The sequence below is a fragment of the Aotus nancymaae genome, unplaced genomic scaffold (assembly GCF_030222135.1).
Source record: "Aotus nancymaae isolate 86718 unplaced genomic scaffold, 86718_ANA_hifiasm-v0.15.2.pri h1tg000018l, whole genome shotgun sequence".
In the NCBI taxonomy this organism is placed as follows: Eukaryota; Metazoa; Chordata; class Mammalia; order Primates; family Aotidae; genus Aotus; species Aotus nancymaae.
Window position 1 is genome coordinate 25,433,016 of NW_026988430.1, and position 15,859 is coordinate 25,448,874.

The 15,859-nt window shown below is 45.4% G+C and overlaps 2 protein-coding genes across 3 annotated transcripts in view; one reads left to right on the plus strand and one right to left on the minus strand.

Moving 5' to 3' along the window:
• The first annotated feature begins 775 nt into the window (after positions 1-775).
• On the plus strand, positions 776-1,084 carry LOC105712421 (small ribosomal subunit protein eS27-like). The gene has a single exon (XM_012445404.3). It carries the CDS (start codon positions 776-778, stop codon positions 1,028-1,030), a length of 255 nt encoding a protein of 84 aa, XP_012300827.2. The 3' UTR covers positions 1,031-1,084.
• Positions 1,085-4,984: 3,900 nt separating this feature from the next.
• UNC45B (unc-45 myosin chaperone B) overlaps positions 4,985-15,859 on the minus strand; it is a 39,273-nt gene continuing 28,398 nt past the window's right edge. For both annotated transcript variants that reach the window (XM_064378473.1, XM_012445574.2), the window contains 6 exons: positions 15,639-15,705; positions 14,526-14,639; positions 14,061-14,176; positions 12,734-12,851; positions 10,186-10,341; positions 4,985-6,969 (listed from right to left, as the gene is read on the minus strand). In XM_064378473.1, the coding sequence (XP_064234543.1) occupies positions 6,709-6,969; positions 10,186-10,341; positions 12,734-12,851; positions 14,061-14,176; positions 14,526-14,639; positions 15,639-15,705 (832 nt within the window). In that variant the 3' untranslated portion in view covers positions 4,985-6,708. The remainder of the gene's footprint in view (positions 6,970-10,185; positions 10,342-12,733; positions 12,852-14,060; positions 14,177-14,525; positions 14,640-15,638; positions 15,706-15,859) is intronic.

Below are 15,859 nucleotides of genomic sequence, written 5' to 3' on the forward strand. Positions count from 1 at the left end.
AAAAATTGCAGAAATGGAGATTCACTATGTTTCCCAGGCTAGTCTTGAACTCCTGACCTCAGGCACTACTTCCAGCCTTAGCCTTCCAAAATGCTGGGACTGCAAGTGTGAGCCACCATGCTTGGCCAAACTTCAGTCTCTTCCAAGATGGTCATTGCTGTTCTTGACTTTTTGGCTTTTCATAAACATTTTACAAATAACTTATCAATCTGTGGCCCACCAAAAATCTCAAAGATTTTTGGGCTTTCACGGAATCTATATATCAATTTTGGGAGAATATATATCTTTGTAATGTTGTCATCTAGCCCATGAATTTAGTAATATCTCTCTATTCGTATGAGTTTTCTTTTACTTTTATAAATAATATTTTATAGTTAGAATTCTTAAACATTTTTCATAATTTATTTCTAGGCATTGATGTTTTATGATATTATAATGGCACTGTCTTTAAAGACTTAATTTCCTAACTATTACAGGTATGTAGAAACACAGTTGATTTTTGTAAATGGACTTTGTGTCTAAATTCACTTATTGGTTCTAAGCGTTTGTAGCTGTCAGATTTTTTACATGTACAATCCTGTCATGTGAATAATTTAAAAGTTTTATTTCTGGGCTGGGCGCGGTGGCTCACGCCTGTACTCCCAGCACTTTGGGAGACCGAGACGGGCGGATCACGAGGTCAAGAGATGGAGACCATCCTGGCCATGGTGAAACCCTGTCTCTACTAAAAATACAAAATTAGCCTTTCCGGCGGTGACGACCTACCCACGAGAACATGCCTCTCGCAAAGGATCTCCTTCATCCCTCTCCCGAAGAGGAGAAGAGGAAACACAAGAAGAAACGCCTGGTGCAGAGCCGCAATTCCTACTTCATGGATGTGAAATGCCCAGGATGCTATAAAATCACCACGGTCTTCAGCCATGCACAAACGGTAGTTTTGTGTGTTGGCCCCTCCACTGTCCTCTGCCAGCCTACAGGAGGAAGAGCAAGGCTTACAGAAGGATGTTCTTTCAGGAGGAAGCAGCACTAAAAGCACTCTGAATCAAGATGAGTGGGAAACCATCTCAATAAACACATTTTGGATTAAAAAAAAATAATAAAATACAAATAAAAATACAAAATTAGCCGGGCATGGTGGCACGCACCTGTGGTCCCAGCTATTTGGGAGGCTGAGGCGGAAGAATCACTTGAACCTGGGAGGCGAAGGTTGCAGTGAGCCGAGATTGCGCCACTGCACTCCAGCCTGGCGACAGAGCAAGATTCCGTCTCATAAAAAAAAAAAAAAGTTTTATTTCTAAGTTTTCAATTATATGCTTTTCTCTTTCTCCTTCCTTTATTGTTGTAAATTGACAATTTATAATTGTATAGATTGATGGGTTCTGTGAAGAGACAGTTGTATGGGGAAGAAAATTGATGGGGTACAAAATGATGTTACAATGGAGTAATGCAAGGTGAAATAAGTAAATCAAGCTAGTTAACATATCCATCACCTCAAATATTTCACTTTTTTGTGGCAAGAACATTTGAAATTTACTTAGCAATTTTGAAATGTACAACACTACTATTAACTATATTCACCATACTGTGCAATAGAATGCACAAAAAGAAAAATCATATTCTCCATGTTTGAAATTGCATACCCTTTGACCATCACCTCCCCATTTCCCCATCCTCCAGCTTCTGTTACCACCAGACTCAGACAATACTCTCCACTTCTCTAAGTTCGTTGTTTTAAATTCCACATATAACAGAACATGCGGTATTTGTCTTTCTGTCCCTGACTTATTTCACCTAGCATAATGTTCTCCAATTCTGTCAATGTTGTCACAAATTTCAGAATTTCCTTCTCTTTCTCTCTCTCTCTTTTTTTTTTGAGATGAAGTCTCACTCTGTCGCCCAGGCTGGAGTGGCACCATCTCAGCTCACTGCAACCTCTGCTTCCCTGGTTCAAGCCATTCCCCTGCCTCAGCCTCCCAACTAGCTGGGATTACAGGTGTGCACCACCACACCTGGCTAATATGTGTATTTTTAGTAGAGATGGGGTTTCACCATGTTGGCCAGGCTGGTCTCAAACTCCTGACCTCAACTAATCTGCCCGCGTTGGCCTCCCAAAGTGTGAGCCAAAGGTGTGAGCCACTGTACACAGCTAGAATTTCCTTCTTTTTAAAGGCTGAATAGTATTCCATTGTGTATATACGATACGTTTTTTTAAATCCACTCATCTGTTGATGGGCAGAAGTTGATTCCATAATTTGGCTATTGTGCATAGTGTTGCAATGGACACAGGAGTGCAGATATCCCTACAACAAACTGATTTTAAGTCTTTTGCATTAATAACCAGAAGTGGGATTTCTAAATCATATGATAATTCTATTTTTAGGTTTTTTTTGGCGGGGATCTCCATACTGTTTTTCATGATGGCTGCACCAATTTACATTTCCATCAGCAGTGTACAAGTGTTTCCTTTGCTCTGCATCCTAACCAGAACTTACTTTTTGTTTTTTCATTTGAAAACACTCTGTTTTGAAATAGAGTACAGGATGATTAAAAATATAACAATAAACATTTTAAAAGACATTCTGACAGGTAAGAGATTATTTCTCATTGTGGTTTTAATTTGTATTTCTCGAATGATTAGTGATGCTGAGTATTTTTTCACTATCTATTGACTCTTTGCATGTCTTCTTCTGAGAAATGTTTTTATCACTGGAATGCAAGGATCAATAAATGTGACATGCTACGTTAACAGAATGAAAGACAAAAACCATACAATCATCTATTAGATACCAAAAATCATTTGACAAAATTTAATATCCTTTTATGATAAAGACTCTCTCTTATCTTCCATTCTCTAGGCAGACAGTGAGAGCAAGAGAGAGAGAAAGATGACAAAAAAAGTTCACTAAATTAGATGTAGAAGGCATATACCTCTTCAAGGATAACCCTGAGTGCAAATTTTAAAAAGAGAAATGTAACTCAACACAATAAAGGTCATTTATGAGAAGCCCACAGCTAACATTACACTCAAAGACTTTCCTGTACGATCTGGAACAAAACAAGGATTTCTACTGTTTTAGTCTGTTTGTGTTGCTCAATAAAATACCTAAGTACGGTAATTTATAAAGAAACGAGGTTTATTTGGCTCATGTTTCTGCAGGCTATACAAGCATGGCGCCAAATCTGCTTCTGCTAAGGGCCTCAGGAAGCTTCCACACATGGTGGAAGTGAAGGGAGTGCAGATTATATGGTGAGAGAGTGCAAGCAACAGAGAGGGACAGGAGGTGCCAGGATCTTTTCAACAATCAGCTCTTGGATGAGCACAGTGGCTCATGCCTGTACAAAAATTAGCTGGGCATGGTGGCATGTGCCTGTAATCCCAGCCTCTCCATGGGCTGAGGCACGAGAATCGCTTGAACCTAGGAAGTCGAAGCTGCAGTGAGCCATGATCACACCACTGCACTCCAGCCTGGATGACAGAGCTAGACCCTGTCTCAAAAAACAAAACAAAACAGTGGCATTGTTTCTTTCTTAAATGCCTGTAGAATTTACCAGTGAAACAAAATGGGCCTGAGTTTTCTTTGTGGGACGGTTTTTATTACCACCGTTGTTATTACAAACACAATTTATTCAATAGGTAAAATACCATTCAAACTTTCTATTTTTTCTTTTAACAGTTTAATCAATGGTCTCTAAGACACTTAAACCTCTCTGACTGTCTGCCTCTGCTAACAAATTGACAAACGCCCCGAGTGGAATCGCCTTTACCAAAAAGTTAAGCTCCCGCCTTGGTGCTTCCTTTTCACAGGTCTCACTGTCTTAATGGCTCTCAGTGCCTTAAACAGATTAAGTTTTGCCCAGTTTTTCAATTTTCGCATGTCAAAGTATTGTTTTGCCACAAGTTACTATTTCTAGGAACAGAAATTCTTTATTATTTACCTTTCACAAATTAGAAGACTAAAGGCCAAAGGGGTTAGTTATATCATTTTGGAGATAGAAAGTTTAAAAGTGTATGCTCCTCAAATGGCGGAGGATTAATACGATACAGACCAAGTTCTCTGATAACAACACACTTAAGTTAAAAATAATGATAAAAATGATTAATTTTCCCATTATATGTTGGGAAACTAAGAAACATACCTCTAGGGTATTCATAGACTTTCTGTAAGAGACTTGGTTGGAAAAACCTAGAAAGCTGGCAGGTATTGGCTGTTCCTTGCTGGTTTTGAGCAAGCTACCTCAATAAAGAGATGATCTCAGGCTAGCATCGGCCTGTTTGCAGGCACAGATGAAAAGATATAGAAATCTGCAAAGAAGGGCCCTCTTACAAGCAATGACGACTGTGAGTCTAGGCTGGAAAAGCCAATATTTATGTAACCTAGGCGGGGGAAGTAAAGATATTTGTCACAGCTTTTCTTAAAGACCTCCCAGGAAGACTTAGCCAGATAATGAGAGGCAGCCCAGTGGCAAAAATCAGATGAAGGAATTCAGCTTTCCTCTGGATCTTCCTGGACTATTTACAGAATATTCATGTTAAAGAATATGGTCTCCCATCCTGGGCAACATAGTGAGACCCCGTCTCTACAAAAAAATTATTTTTAATTAGCTGGGGGTGGTGGTGTGTGCCTGTAGTCTCAGCTATTTAGGAGGCTGAGGCAGAAAGATCACTGAATTTAGGAGGCTGAGGCAGAAAGATCACTGAATCCAGGAGACCGAGGCTGCAGTGAGCCATGATTGCACCACCTCACTTGAGCCTAGATGACAGAGCAAGACCCTGTCTCTAAAAAAAAAAAAAAAAAAAAAAAAAGTCTCTCCAATCCAAACGAAATGAGATTTATCTAACTGGCCCTGAATGCCACTGGCAGACGTAACCTCATGAGAGTCAAAATGAATAAAAATGTGGCCCTAACTCTGAAAGAGTTTTCTTTAAAGGAGCTAAATACACCCACTCAATCCCACATGTGACGAAAGAAGAAAAGAATTTGAGTGCGGTCAAATCATGCCATTTATTGATAATAAATGTTGTATATATTTTCAGAAGAGCCATGCCCTTTTGAATGTTGTCATTCTCTATCAGAATAAGGATATGATGAGTATAGTTTCCTGCTGTGAAACAAGCCCATGCAAAAGTTAGCAAAATGTGGGCTGTATGTAAAGATCGTTAGTGCAGAAAAGATCTGAGAAACTAAGGTTTTAGTGCTCTAGGGGTATAGCAGGTATTATGTTGGATTTGGCCCATACCGCAACCGTGCAACTTTCTGATAGTCTGTCCCTTTTCCAGCTAATGTCCCAGGCATATGTACACTTACACTTATTATACCAGAACATTGTAAATTGTTTTTATCAAGGACCATAAATCTGAATGCCCCACCCTTTACCCAATGCTGAGATCAGAACTGTTGGCCCTTCAATACATGTGGGTAAAACTGGGACATACCAGAGTGACAGTACTAGATCTTAGCTACCTTAACCATTACAGAAAGGCAGTATTAACAGAGAAGTTCTGGTCTACAGCATATTACTTCTGTCATTGTCTTGTGGTCGAGCCTGACATACAGAAAATGTTCTTCGATCTGCCCAGAGCACATTCTTTTGTGGTGGCACACCTCTTCCATTAACACCCCTAATCAGTCCATGTCAACATGACAGGGATGAAGCTCCTTCTTACCCTAGACTTGTATATATGACCCAGGCCTGGCCAATTCACATTCCATCCCTGAATATGATTGGTTCATAGACGGAAATGTGACCTGAGACATAGACATATCAGAGTCATCCCTGGGAACCTCGCTGGGTTGTTGAGAATGCTCTTCTCTCTTCTCTTCCATAATGACAGTAACAACGATGTAAGCCTGGAGCTGCTGGGGACTCTCTTTGCTATCACAGGGAGAGAGCCTGCCAGGGAATGAGATCAACCTACAATAAATAAGAGACAAGATATGGGGAGGGGAAATGAGAGAGAGAAAAAGACACATCCGTGGCGATGACATTTGAACCTCTGGATCTAACAATGTCAGACCTTCCCTGGATGGTCAAGATATATAAGCCAATGAATTATTTAGGTTTTGTTTGATGTACTTTGAGTTGATCTTAATTGTATGCATTATGTCTGTCTGGCTTAGAAGACATTCTCAAGCAAATTGCAGAGGTCACGTCCCACTGTCGAACATAAACTCTATTTTCATCACAGTGGAGTGATGTGAATGGGAGTGGGACTGGGACAGAGAACTGTAGGTGAAACACACAGTTCTGAGCAGCCTGATTCAAACAGTGTGGGAGAGAGGTCATGAAAACCAGCACAGATCAGCGTCCAAATACAACAGCATTAACCTTTACATTCACACACCTGTTAGTTCCTACCTTACCACAAAATCCATTTTCCAAAATGTAAAGAATTTCAACCTATTATCTGGCCTTCAGAATGGGTACAGAAAGAATGATTCAGCCTGTGTTCTAATCATGGATGAAAATTATTCCAGGAATTTCTGAAACATGACAAATGTAAGGAGACAGGAAGCAAGAGAGTGAAACATCCAAACTCTGTCAGGACAAAGGAGAAGATTCACAACTCAGGGAACAGTCAAGTCTTTCCTTTATATTGAGACTTCATTGTCACTGCTATGATCCCTAGATGACCTAACACTCCAGGAGAACCCAACCCAAGACCCTGCACAGTACAGAACCACTCCCAGCATCCCTGAGGGTCCCTGTCTAAGACACTGGTTTAATGAAGCCATAATCCATGCACTTAATGAGACATTCTCGGGCTGCCTGGACCACTTCTGCCTTCTTCTCATCTGGCTCCTGCTTGCCCACCACAGTCAGGATCTCCAGCAGCTCGCTCTCCACCAGCTTCTTGGCCAGCTCAGCATCGGCTGCTAGCAGGTGGTAGGCGATGACCAGGCCCCGGTGTTGGACAGACAGCTGGTCGTGCAGGCAAAGCCGCTGGAGGATCTCCAACCACTGGGTTGTCTGGAGTTAGGGAAAAAGGTAAGGAAGGTGCTAGGTTTGAGTGTGTCCCAGAGTTCATGTGTTAGGAATGTGGTCCCTGGTGTGGCAATCTTGGGAGATGGGGCCTTTAAGAGGTGATCAGGTCATTAAGAGGAATTAATGCTGCTGTCACAGGAATGTGTTAATTCTTGCAGCAGTGAGTTCTTGCCTTTGAGGGACTAAGTTAGTAACCGTGAGAGCCACTCATGGCCCCAACTGCCACTTCTGTGTTTTAGCCTTTTCACACACACCCACTTCTCCTTCTGCTTCTAAACCATGCTATGACACAGCACAAGACCCTCACCAGAAGCAAATCAGGTAAGGCTCTCTGATCTTGGACTTCCCAGCCTCCTAAGCTGTGAGCCAAAATAAACCTCTTTTCTTTATAAATTACCTAGTCTCAGGTATTCTGTTATAGCAACAGAAAATGAACTAAAACAAAAAGATTAAAGGAATCACCATGACTTAGCTATGGCTACACATCTGAAAATAGCAGAAGATTCATATTCCCACATCAATTTATTTCTTAAGCAGCTTAAGAAGCAAGGACCAGACCCACTGCAAGCCTGAGAAGAACAGGGATGCAGAGTGTTCAAAAGAAGGATTCTCACCCTGGGCACATGGGCAGTGCCCAGGGTGTTCAGCATGTTTCTGCCAAACCAGGTGCCCTTTGAGACATGAGCTCCAGGCATGCAGACATGCTCTCCCCCAGCCGTGACTTTAACTGGAATCAACACATGAGTCTTAAATGTATCCTCACTTCCACTCTTCCTCCATTCCCAGTTGTGAAGCAACCCAACTACTATTCATGGGAAGGTAGGACTCTAGACCCCTCTGATCATCCCAGGAGACAGAGATGATGCTGAGAATAGAACCGGGAGGCTTGACTCCTGTATCATTCAACAGATACACATGGGGCAGCAGAATAGAATAGTCATCAGCATGGGGGTTTGGAGTCGGAGAGACCAGTGTTCAGGTCCTAGCTCAGCCACTTACCAACTATATGACCTCAGCTAAGTTATTTAACCTCTCTAAGCCTCAGGGGGCTTCATCTGTCATCTTCTATGCCTACCTCTAATGTTGTGGTGATTTAATGAGATGATGCATGGAAAGGGCTTAGCATGGGGGCTGGAGCATAGTAAGTGCTCAACAAGCAGAAGTGGACACAGAGTAAGTAGGTGATGATTTAAGACACCAACTCAGGCCAGGCACAGTGGCTTATCCCAACACTTTGGGAGACCAAGGCAGGTGGATCACTAGGTCAGGAGTTCGAGACCAGTCTGGCCAACATAGTAAAACCCCATCTCTACTAAAACTTCAAAAATTGCTGGGTATGGTGGCTTGCATCTGTAATACCAGCTACTAGGGAGGCTGAGGCAAGAGAATCGCTTGAACCCAAGAGATGGAGTTGCAGTAAGCCAAGATTGTACCACTGCACTCCAGCCTGGGTGACAGAGCTAGACTCTGTCTCAAAAAAAAAAAAGGATACCAACCCAAAGGTACCTGTTACCCTTGGGCTTTTTGTACCTATCACCCTCACCTGGCATTTGTCAGCAAGGCTGGTTTTCCACAAGCACGTGAGGAGACAGACACAGGGGAAAGAAAAGGCAAATTTTTTGGCTTTTGAGCATCTAACCCAACTTTTGTAAACTCTGCACTGAATGACCTATTCCAAAGAAAGAACGTGAAAGCTCAGCTAGCTGTGGTCCTGTCCTATGCTGAAAAGTTTCTATGCTGAAGTGTAACTGGTAATGGGTCCAGGGCCCATCGCTCCCTGGGATGAGTCACTGAGAGTCAAAGGAAGCAGTGATGGAAATCCCACAAGGATGGGATCCCAGGGCAGGAAGCATAGCCCAAGGCATAGCCCAGATGACATGAGACTATAGAGATGTCCAGCATCCAACATGGCCATGGGTGGCACAAAAGATGAGTCTGAGCAGCTTCACAGAGTCCCCAGGGGACTCTGTGAACAAAATGCAGCCAAGATTTCTGAGCCCCACAAGGAAGAAGGAAGAAGTGGCCAAGAGCGGGTTGGCAATCCCAAAGGGTTCCAATCCCTTCCCAACTATCAGGCTGCGTGACCTCAGGCTAGTTGGTTTTCTGTACCTCAGTTTCCTCATCTGCAAAATAGGGATGATGATAATAATAATCTCCACCTCAAAGGGTGATTGGGATAATTAAATGACTTAATAAAGGTAAACACTTAGGGCAACGCCTGGCATTCAGTAAGTGCAAGGAGGCACAGAGGGTCCTGTGAGGACCTGCAACAGGAGTTGTATGACCAGTGACACCAGCAGAAGCTGCTTTAGGGCAGTGGTTTCAAAGTGTGATCCCCAAGCTGTTAGCACCCCAAGCTCAATCTACTAAATCAGAACATCTGGAGAAACCATTTTAATAAGTTGTCCAGGTGGTTCTTACGCACATTACAGTTTTGAGAAGCTTGCCGTAGGGAAAGAGGCTGAAGTCCAAAGACCACGCAGGATGGACCACAGTTAGCAGAGACACCCTGGCCAGATGCCAGGACAACATAACCCACCTTGGAACTTAGAGAACACACCCACCCATAAACACACACACCTTAAACTGACTATCTAGAAGAGCCTGCCTTTAAACCAGACATGAACACCTTTGAATTGAGGTGTCTACATTTTTCACCATCAGGAGAGATGAGTGCTCACAAACTTCAGTTTGGTGAAATAAGGAAGGTTTCATTGTGCACTCCCACATTTGTGACTATACAAATATCACTTCCATTACACCTGCTGCAATGGCCACAGTCTCACAGGAGCTGGTCATCGTGCCCACTTAAGAGAAGCTGCAGCTTTTTTGCCAAACCACAAGCTCCTTATGGCATCCCAACACATCCATGCTTCTCTTGGGAAGCTCTGGAGCTCCATGGCAGTAGTTAGCACTGCTGTTGTCGTTAAGCCATGAGGTATATGCACCACTAAAGGCAATGGGTGAAACTCCAATGGAAAGGTCTGAGGTAGCACACTTGGGAAGGCCAAATAATGAATGTAAGGCACTGAAGGGAATAGACCCTCCTCTCCTTAGGCAGTAAGAACAGATGCCTGGGGGCTGCAAGGGGTTTCTTTAGGAGATGGCCTCCCCAGTGGATCATCCAGTATGGTCTGGGGGTAGGGAGATTCCCTAGGGCCCACCCAGCCCTTCTTATCCCCAGGGCCAGCACTTACTTACCACTTGAGTCATCTTGAGGCACAGTTTCTTGTGTGCCCCTGTCAGCATGGCCAGAGCCCCCGCAGCCGCATTCTGCAACTTATCATCATCCTCCCCACAGAGCAGCACCACCAGCTTCAGCCGGTCATTCCCATCAGCCAGGAACCTTTCCTGTACCTGTGGGAGGCAGGGACATGGCTCCGAGAAAACTGTCCCCAACTGCCCAGCCTGAAGAGGGTAAGATGCATCTGAAGTTCTCTGACCCAAGATCTCTTCAGTTTCCTTTTAAGCAGCTGACCCATGCTACCTCCCTCAAGAAGCTTTCCCTGATTGATTGAATGAAGGGGCTACAAATTCTTCCAAGTAAAGAAAATAAAGAATTTTCCATCTAATGTGCTTCACCACATCTGTTTGCATTCAGCCTCCACACCAGGGAAAGGAGGCAGGCACAGACTCCTGCAAGGAAGATGATGCCCGAGGAACTCTATTTCCCATCCCTCTGGGGAAGCTTGGAAGGTTTCTCCCACAATGAATGGGGCTTAGAGTCTTCCATAAAATGATTTTGCAGGGACTGGGGCAGAAGCAGGAGACAATTAGGTGGTTTGCTTGGTATTAGAAAGCTACTGTGCTGTCTCCACCAGGTGCAGGATGAGGCTCCCAAGGACCTGAAAACCAGAAGAGCTTCCTGGGGGCCGGTAGCCTGACATGTCTCAGAGAGGTATTAACCCCACACAGCATCTCACTCCCACCCCTCTGCACTACTGTAAAATCTAGGTGGTCAAGTTTCAGAGCGTTTTATTGGGCCAGGTGTCCTAGAGGTGGAACTCCAAAGGGGACCAAGATCACAGCTTCCCAGGTGTGACCCTCTACCTGCATCTCCCTGAAGCTGGGGCAGTGGTCATCGGAGGTGACAATGTGGCAGAGGTCATCATATATCAGAGGGGTCAGCACGGCCCCCTCTCATGGAACATAGTTGTTTCTGGGAAGCAGCTGCCCTTCCATGGTCTGCATTCCCCCATTTCTCACATCTCGATGTGGTGGTGGCCTAGTTCTCAATGGTGGAACATGAACGGAAGTGATGTGTGTGACTTTCAGCCACCTCTCCCTCAGTCTTTCTCCCTATTCACCTTCAGAGTGGAATCCACTCCCAACGTGGCAGAGGAGGAGACACTTCTTGTTGATCAAAGAAGCCTGGATCCCTGAGTCAGCTTGGAAGTGAGCCACCCAATTCAAATAGGACTTTGACATGGTGAGAAAGAAATGAACTTCTATCCTACTGGGACCACTGTACATTTTGACTTGGGTTGTTGGAGCAGCCAGTGCTCCCACAGGAAAGAGGTTGCCTCCCTCCTCCCATTTCCTCTCTCAACCTCCCAGCCTCCCTGCCCATCTCCTTGGACACATTCTTTTTCACCCCAATGGCTGCCAGGCTCCCAGCTCAGCCTTAGACCAACTCCCTGGTAGATCCTGGTAGTTTTATTCCCCCTGACTTTAAAAGTTTTTTTTTTTTTTTTTTTTTTTGAGATAAAGTCTAATTTTGTTGCCCAGCTGGAGTCCAGTGGCACAATCTTGGCTCACTGTAACCTCTGCCTCCTGGGTTCAAGCGATTCTCATGTCTCAGCCTCCCGAGTAGCTGGGACTACAAGCACCCACCACCATGCCTGGCTAATTTTTATACATTTAGTAGAGACAGGGTTTTGCCATGTTGGCCAGATTGGTCTCGAATTCCTGACTTCAAGTGACCTGCTTGCCTTGGGCTCCCAGTATTGGGATTACAGGTGTGAGCCACCACACCTGGCCTTTAAGGGCTTTAATGGGTTAGATTTTCCCCCTATAACAGTGAGACTATCTAAGGTTCAGGTGTTGAGGGTAAACAGACTGGGTCTCACACTAGCTCCTATGTGGGGGCCCAGGAGGGACGTTTGGCTTGGCCCTCCTGTTAATGAAGGGCCTTAAATTTAGACCCAGCTGTTATCTCTGATAGGATTATACCTACAGGCACAGCAATACTCAGACAGGATGGGAAGAAGAAGACATTCACCAGATGAGTATCATTTGTCCCATGGCTGGACCATGAGGCCTACAGCATGTTCTGAATGCATTTTATTTTTATAAACCCTATAATTATTCTGTGATGAGCACAGTTATATTGCATTGCAATTTCTATGGGAACAGTGGTAGTTCATTAACTGCAGACATTTAAAACATCCTAAAATGGTTGATAACTGCATTTGGCATTTCTTCATTTTGTTATGTATGTGGAGCTTCCATAAATGCAAGTGGTCTAGCCTTCCTTGACCTCTGAGAGGCCCTGGTCTCGGATCCTGCTTTGTTTCAAGGTTACTTGGGCCCCAGCTTTGCCTTTTTTCCTTTATGCATATCTTTCTCTCAGGGTCCCTACAGGGAGGGGGCTGTAATCTAGGAAAGATTTAGAAATTCCTGGATTTTCTGTCCAAGACGCTACCTTAATGCCATCCCAACAGCCCCCGATCTCACCCCAGGCCCCAGCCCTGCCCTGCCTCTCCGGGCCGTGATCGTGCCCGGTCTCTGTCCTGCGCCACCGCCTCACCTCCTTGTTGAGCACCATGTTGCACATGCACTCGGTGGCTGCCTGCCGCAGCTGGTCATGATTCTCAAACATGTAGTTCTCGATGTCTGGCAAGGCCCTCTCCTTAAAGATCTTCTGCCTAGGTGGGAGGGTGGAGGAGGAAAGGCCCTTGAGTCTTCTGCAGTGGCCATGGGGGTTTTCTGGCCACCCAGGGACCAGTCTTCCATTCTGGTGCCGTCCTTCCCACATCCTCAGCCAGCATGGTTTATGTGGCATCAGACTGCCCCCAGCTCTAGGACGGGCACTATGGGCCTAAACTACATGGCATAGCATGGCATCCTGGCCACAGCAGTGGGTTCTAGGTGTTGCCCAACTGGAGAGCCTCCGTACTATTATTGGAGGAAATAAATTCTCTCTCTCTCTCTCTTTCATCCTGGATGTGGATCCAAGAAGATGTGAAGCCAGAGCTGCCCTTATAACCGCGAGAGAGCAGAAAAGCCCATTGAGAATTAAAACAATACAGAAAGGAGAGGCGAGATAGAGAGAACGGGAAACCAAGGCGGCTTTGTAGGCCCTGCATCAAGCCACACCTGAATCTGCCTACCCTAGACTTTTTATTTACACGAACCAACAAATTTCCTTTATGCTTAGGTCTGTTATAGTTGAGTTTTCTGCTACTGGCAACCAAAAGAATCGCAACCCGATACATGCTGACATACTCCTGCTTCCACAGAGGAATACATTTTATCCCACTATCCACCTGGAGATATTTTTTACTACTTTAGAAAGAAGTGCTGGCCAGGTGCAGTGGCTCACACCTGTAATTCCAGCACTTTGGGAGACCAAGGTGGGCGGATCATGTGAGGTCAGGGGTTCAAGACTAGCTTGGCTAACATGGGGAAACCCTGTCTCTACTAAAAATGCAAAAATTAGCTGGGTATGGTGGCACGCTTCTGTAGTCCCAGCCACTCGAGAGGCTGAAGCAGGAGAATATCTTGAGCCCAGGAGGCGGAGGTTGCGGTGAGCCAAGATCGCACCATTGCACTCCAGCCTGGGCAACTGAGTGAGACTCGGTCTTAAGAGAAAAAAAGAAAGAAAAGAAGAGGAGAGGAGAGGAGAGGGGAGGGGAGGGGAGGGGAGAGGAGGGGAGGGGAGGGGAGGGAAGTGCCTTACAGCATCCTTTGGCTTTGGTGTATTCCCTGCGTGGTTTACTAAGTGCTAACTCCAATCCCTCCCCTCGTCTTTGATGTTGTCTTCAGAGGAGAACATTCTTAGCACATTATGTGAAATTTTGAACAAACACTTTTGACCCGCCCCTCTCCACCCCTGCCACACTCACCACACTCACCGGAGTTTGTCGCTCCGCCCAGACAGGTTGGTGAGGCCTAGGAGAGCCTCATAGTTCTGAAGCCCATCCCTCTGTGTGTCCAAGAGACTCACGAGGGGCCGCACCACCTCATACACCTGTTGGGGAGGGGTCAAGGGTTTGGTCAGGTGGGGACTTTGTTCCCTGAGTGCCTTACATTTATAAAGTTTCCAAAGCACTTTCCCATACATTGTCTGATTTAATTCTCACAATGATCCTGAGCGGCAGGATCATTTTCTTTACAGATAGGATAAGTGAATTTTGGAGAGGGCAATCATGTTTGTCAGAGGCAGAACCAGGCCTGGAATCCAAGCGTCTCCAATGTATCACCCTCCCTGTGACAGCACCATGCCCCTCTCCCAGGATGGAGGTAGGGTGACGGAGGAAAGGCCTCTAGGAGCAGGGGAGACCCGCCGATTGCCCTATCCCATCCACCCAAACACCTACCCGCTCCCCGGGAAAAGCAATGTCCGGATTGGAGACAGCAGCGATCTTCGCTAGAGCATGGGCTGCCTTCACCTTGCCCACATCTGTGCCCTCCAAAGCCAGGGGAATCAGGGCCTGCAAGAAAGGACAAGGTCACTACTTACTCACAGACATCCAATGGCCTCCCACCTGTCCTCCTGCCCCAGCTGCTGTCTGTCTCTCCCATCAGAGGCCCAGGAAGACTGTGCCATATAATCAGCCCTTGCACGTCATGGAAAACAATTAAATACTTCATCACATATTCACTCCCCTTGGTTCCCAGTGCACAACCAGGTCTCTACCCGACTTCCTCCCACCCACCTAAATGTTCCTTCAGCTTCTGGAAAAAAAAATAATTCAATCAGCAAATTTTTTACTTTCTGCCTAAGCCAAACCCAATCTTTTTGTTTGTTTGTTTGTTTTGCTTTGCTTTTTTGAGATGGAGTTTCACTCTTGTTGCCAAGGCTGGAGTACAATGGTGTGACCTCGGCTCATTGCAACCTCTGCCTCCCGGGTTCAAGTGATTCTCCTACCTCAGGTCCATAAGTAACTGAGATTATAGGTGCATGCCACCACGCCCAGCTAATTTTTGTATTTTTAATAGCGACCGGGGTTTCAGCCAAACCCAGTCTTAACATCAGACATCTATCGAGCACCTACCATGAACCAGTACTTTCCATATTTTCTCTGATTTCTGTGACAGTCTGCAAAGTGAGTGTGTGAGTCTCCCCTGTTTTATAGATGAAGAAGCTGTGGCTCGGGGATATTACGTATTTTGCCCAAGGTTATGCAGTCAAAAAGGGAAAGAGCAAGAGCTCAACTCCAAGTCTTCTACATCAGAGTCCAGGGTCTCTATCTTTGCATGGTGCTTCCTTCCAATAGCAAGGAGGATGGATGGGATTCCAAGTACATACTATGATAGCATAACGTCAAGCAGAAATCGGCTTGGGGCTACGAGCACAGACAGCGCGGATAACTGGTGGCCGTATTCCAGGAGGTTGAGTTGGGGCAGAGGATACATTGTTCTTGGGCTAGGCAAAGAGCATGCACATAGGCACCTCCTAGGATGGCAAGGACCATGTCCTGCCCAGTTACCTTGCCACCGCCTTGAGCCACAATGGTGCCTCGGTCCTTTGGGTTGTCACACAGTGCCAGGAATACCCTGTGGGACCAAGAAGACAGGAGAATGTTTAATGCACCGACACACCTTCCCAGGCAGCAGCAGCAGCAGCAGGCCAGCCAGTCGGAGCCAGTGAAACCCTGCGATGAAAAGGGAGACCATGGTAAGTGCTACTTGTGTGCCTTGTGTGCCTGTG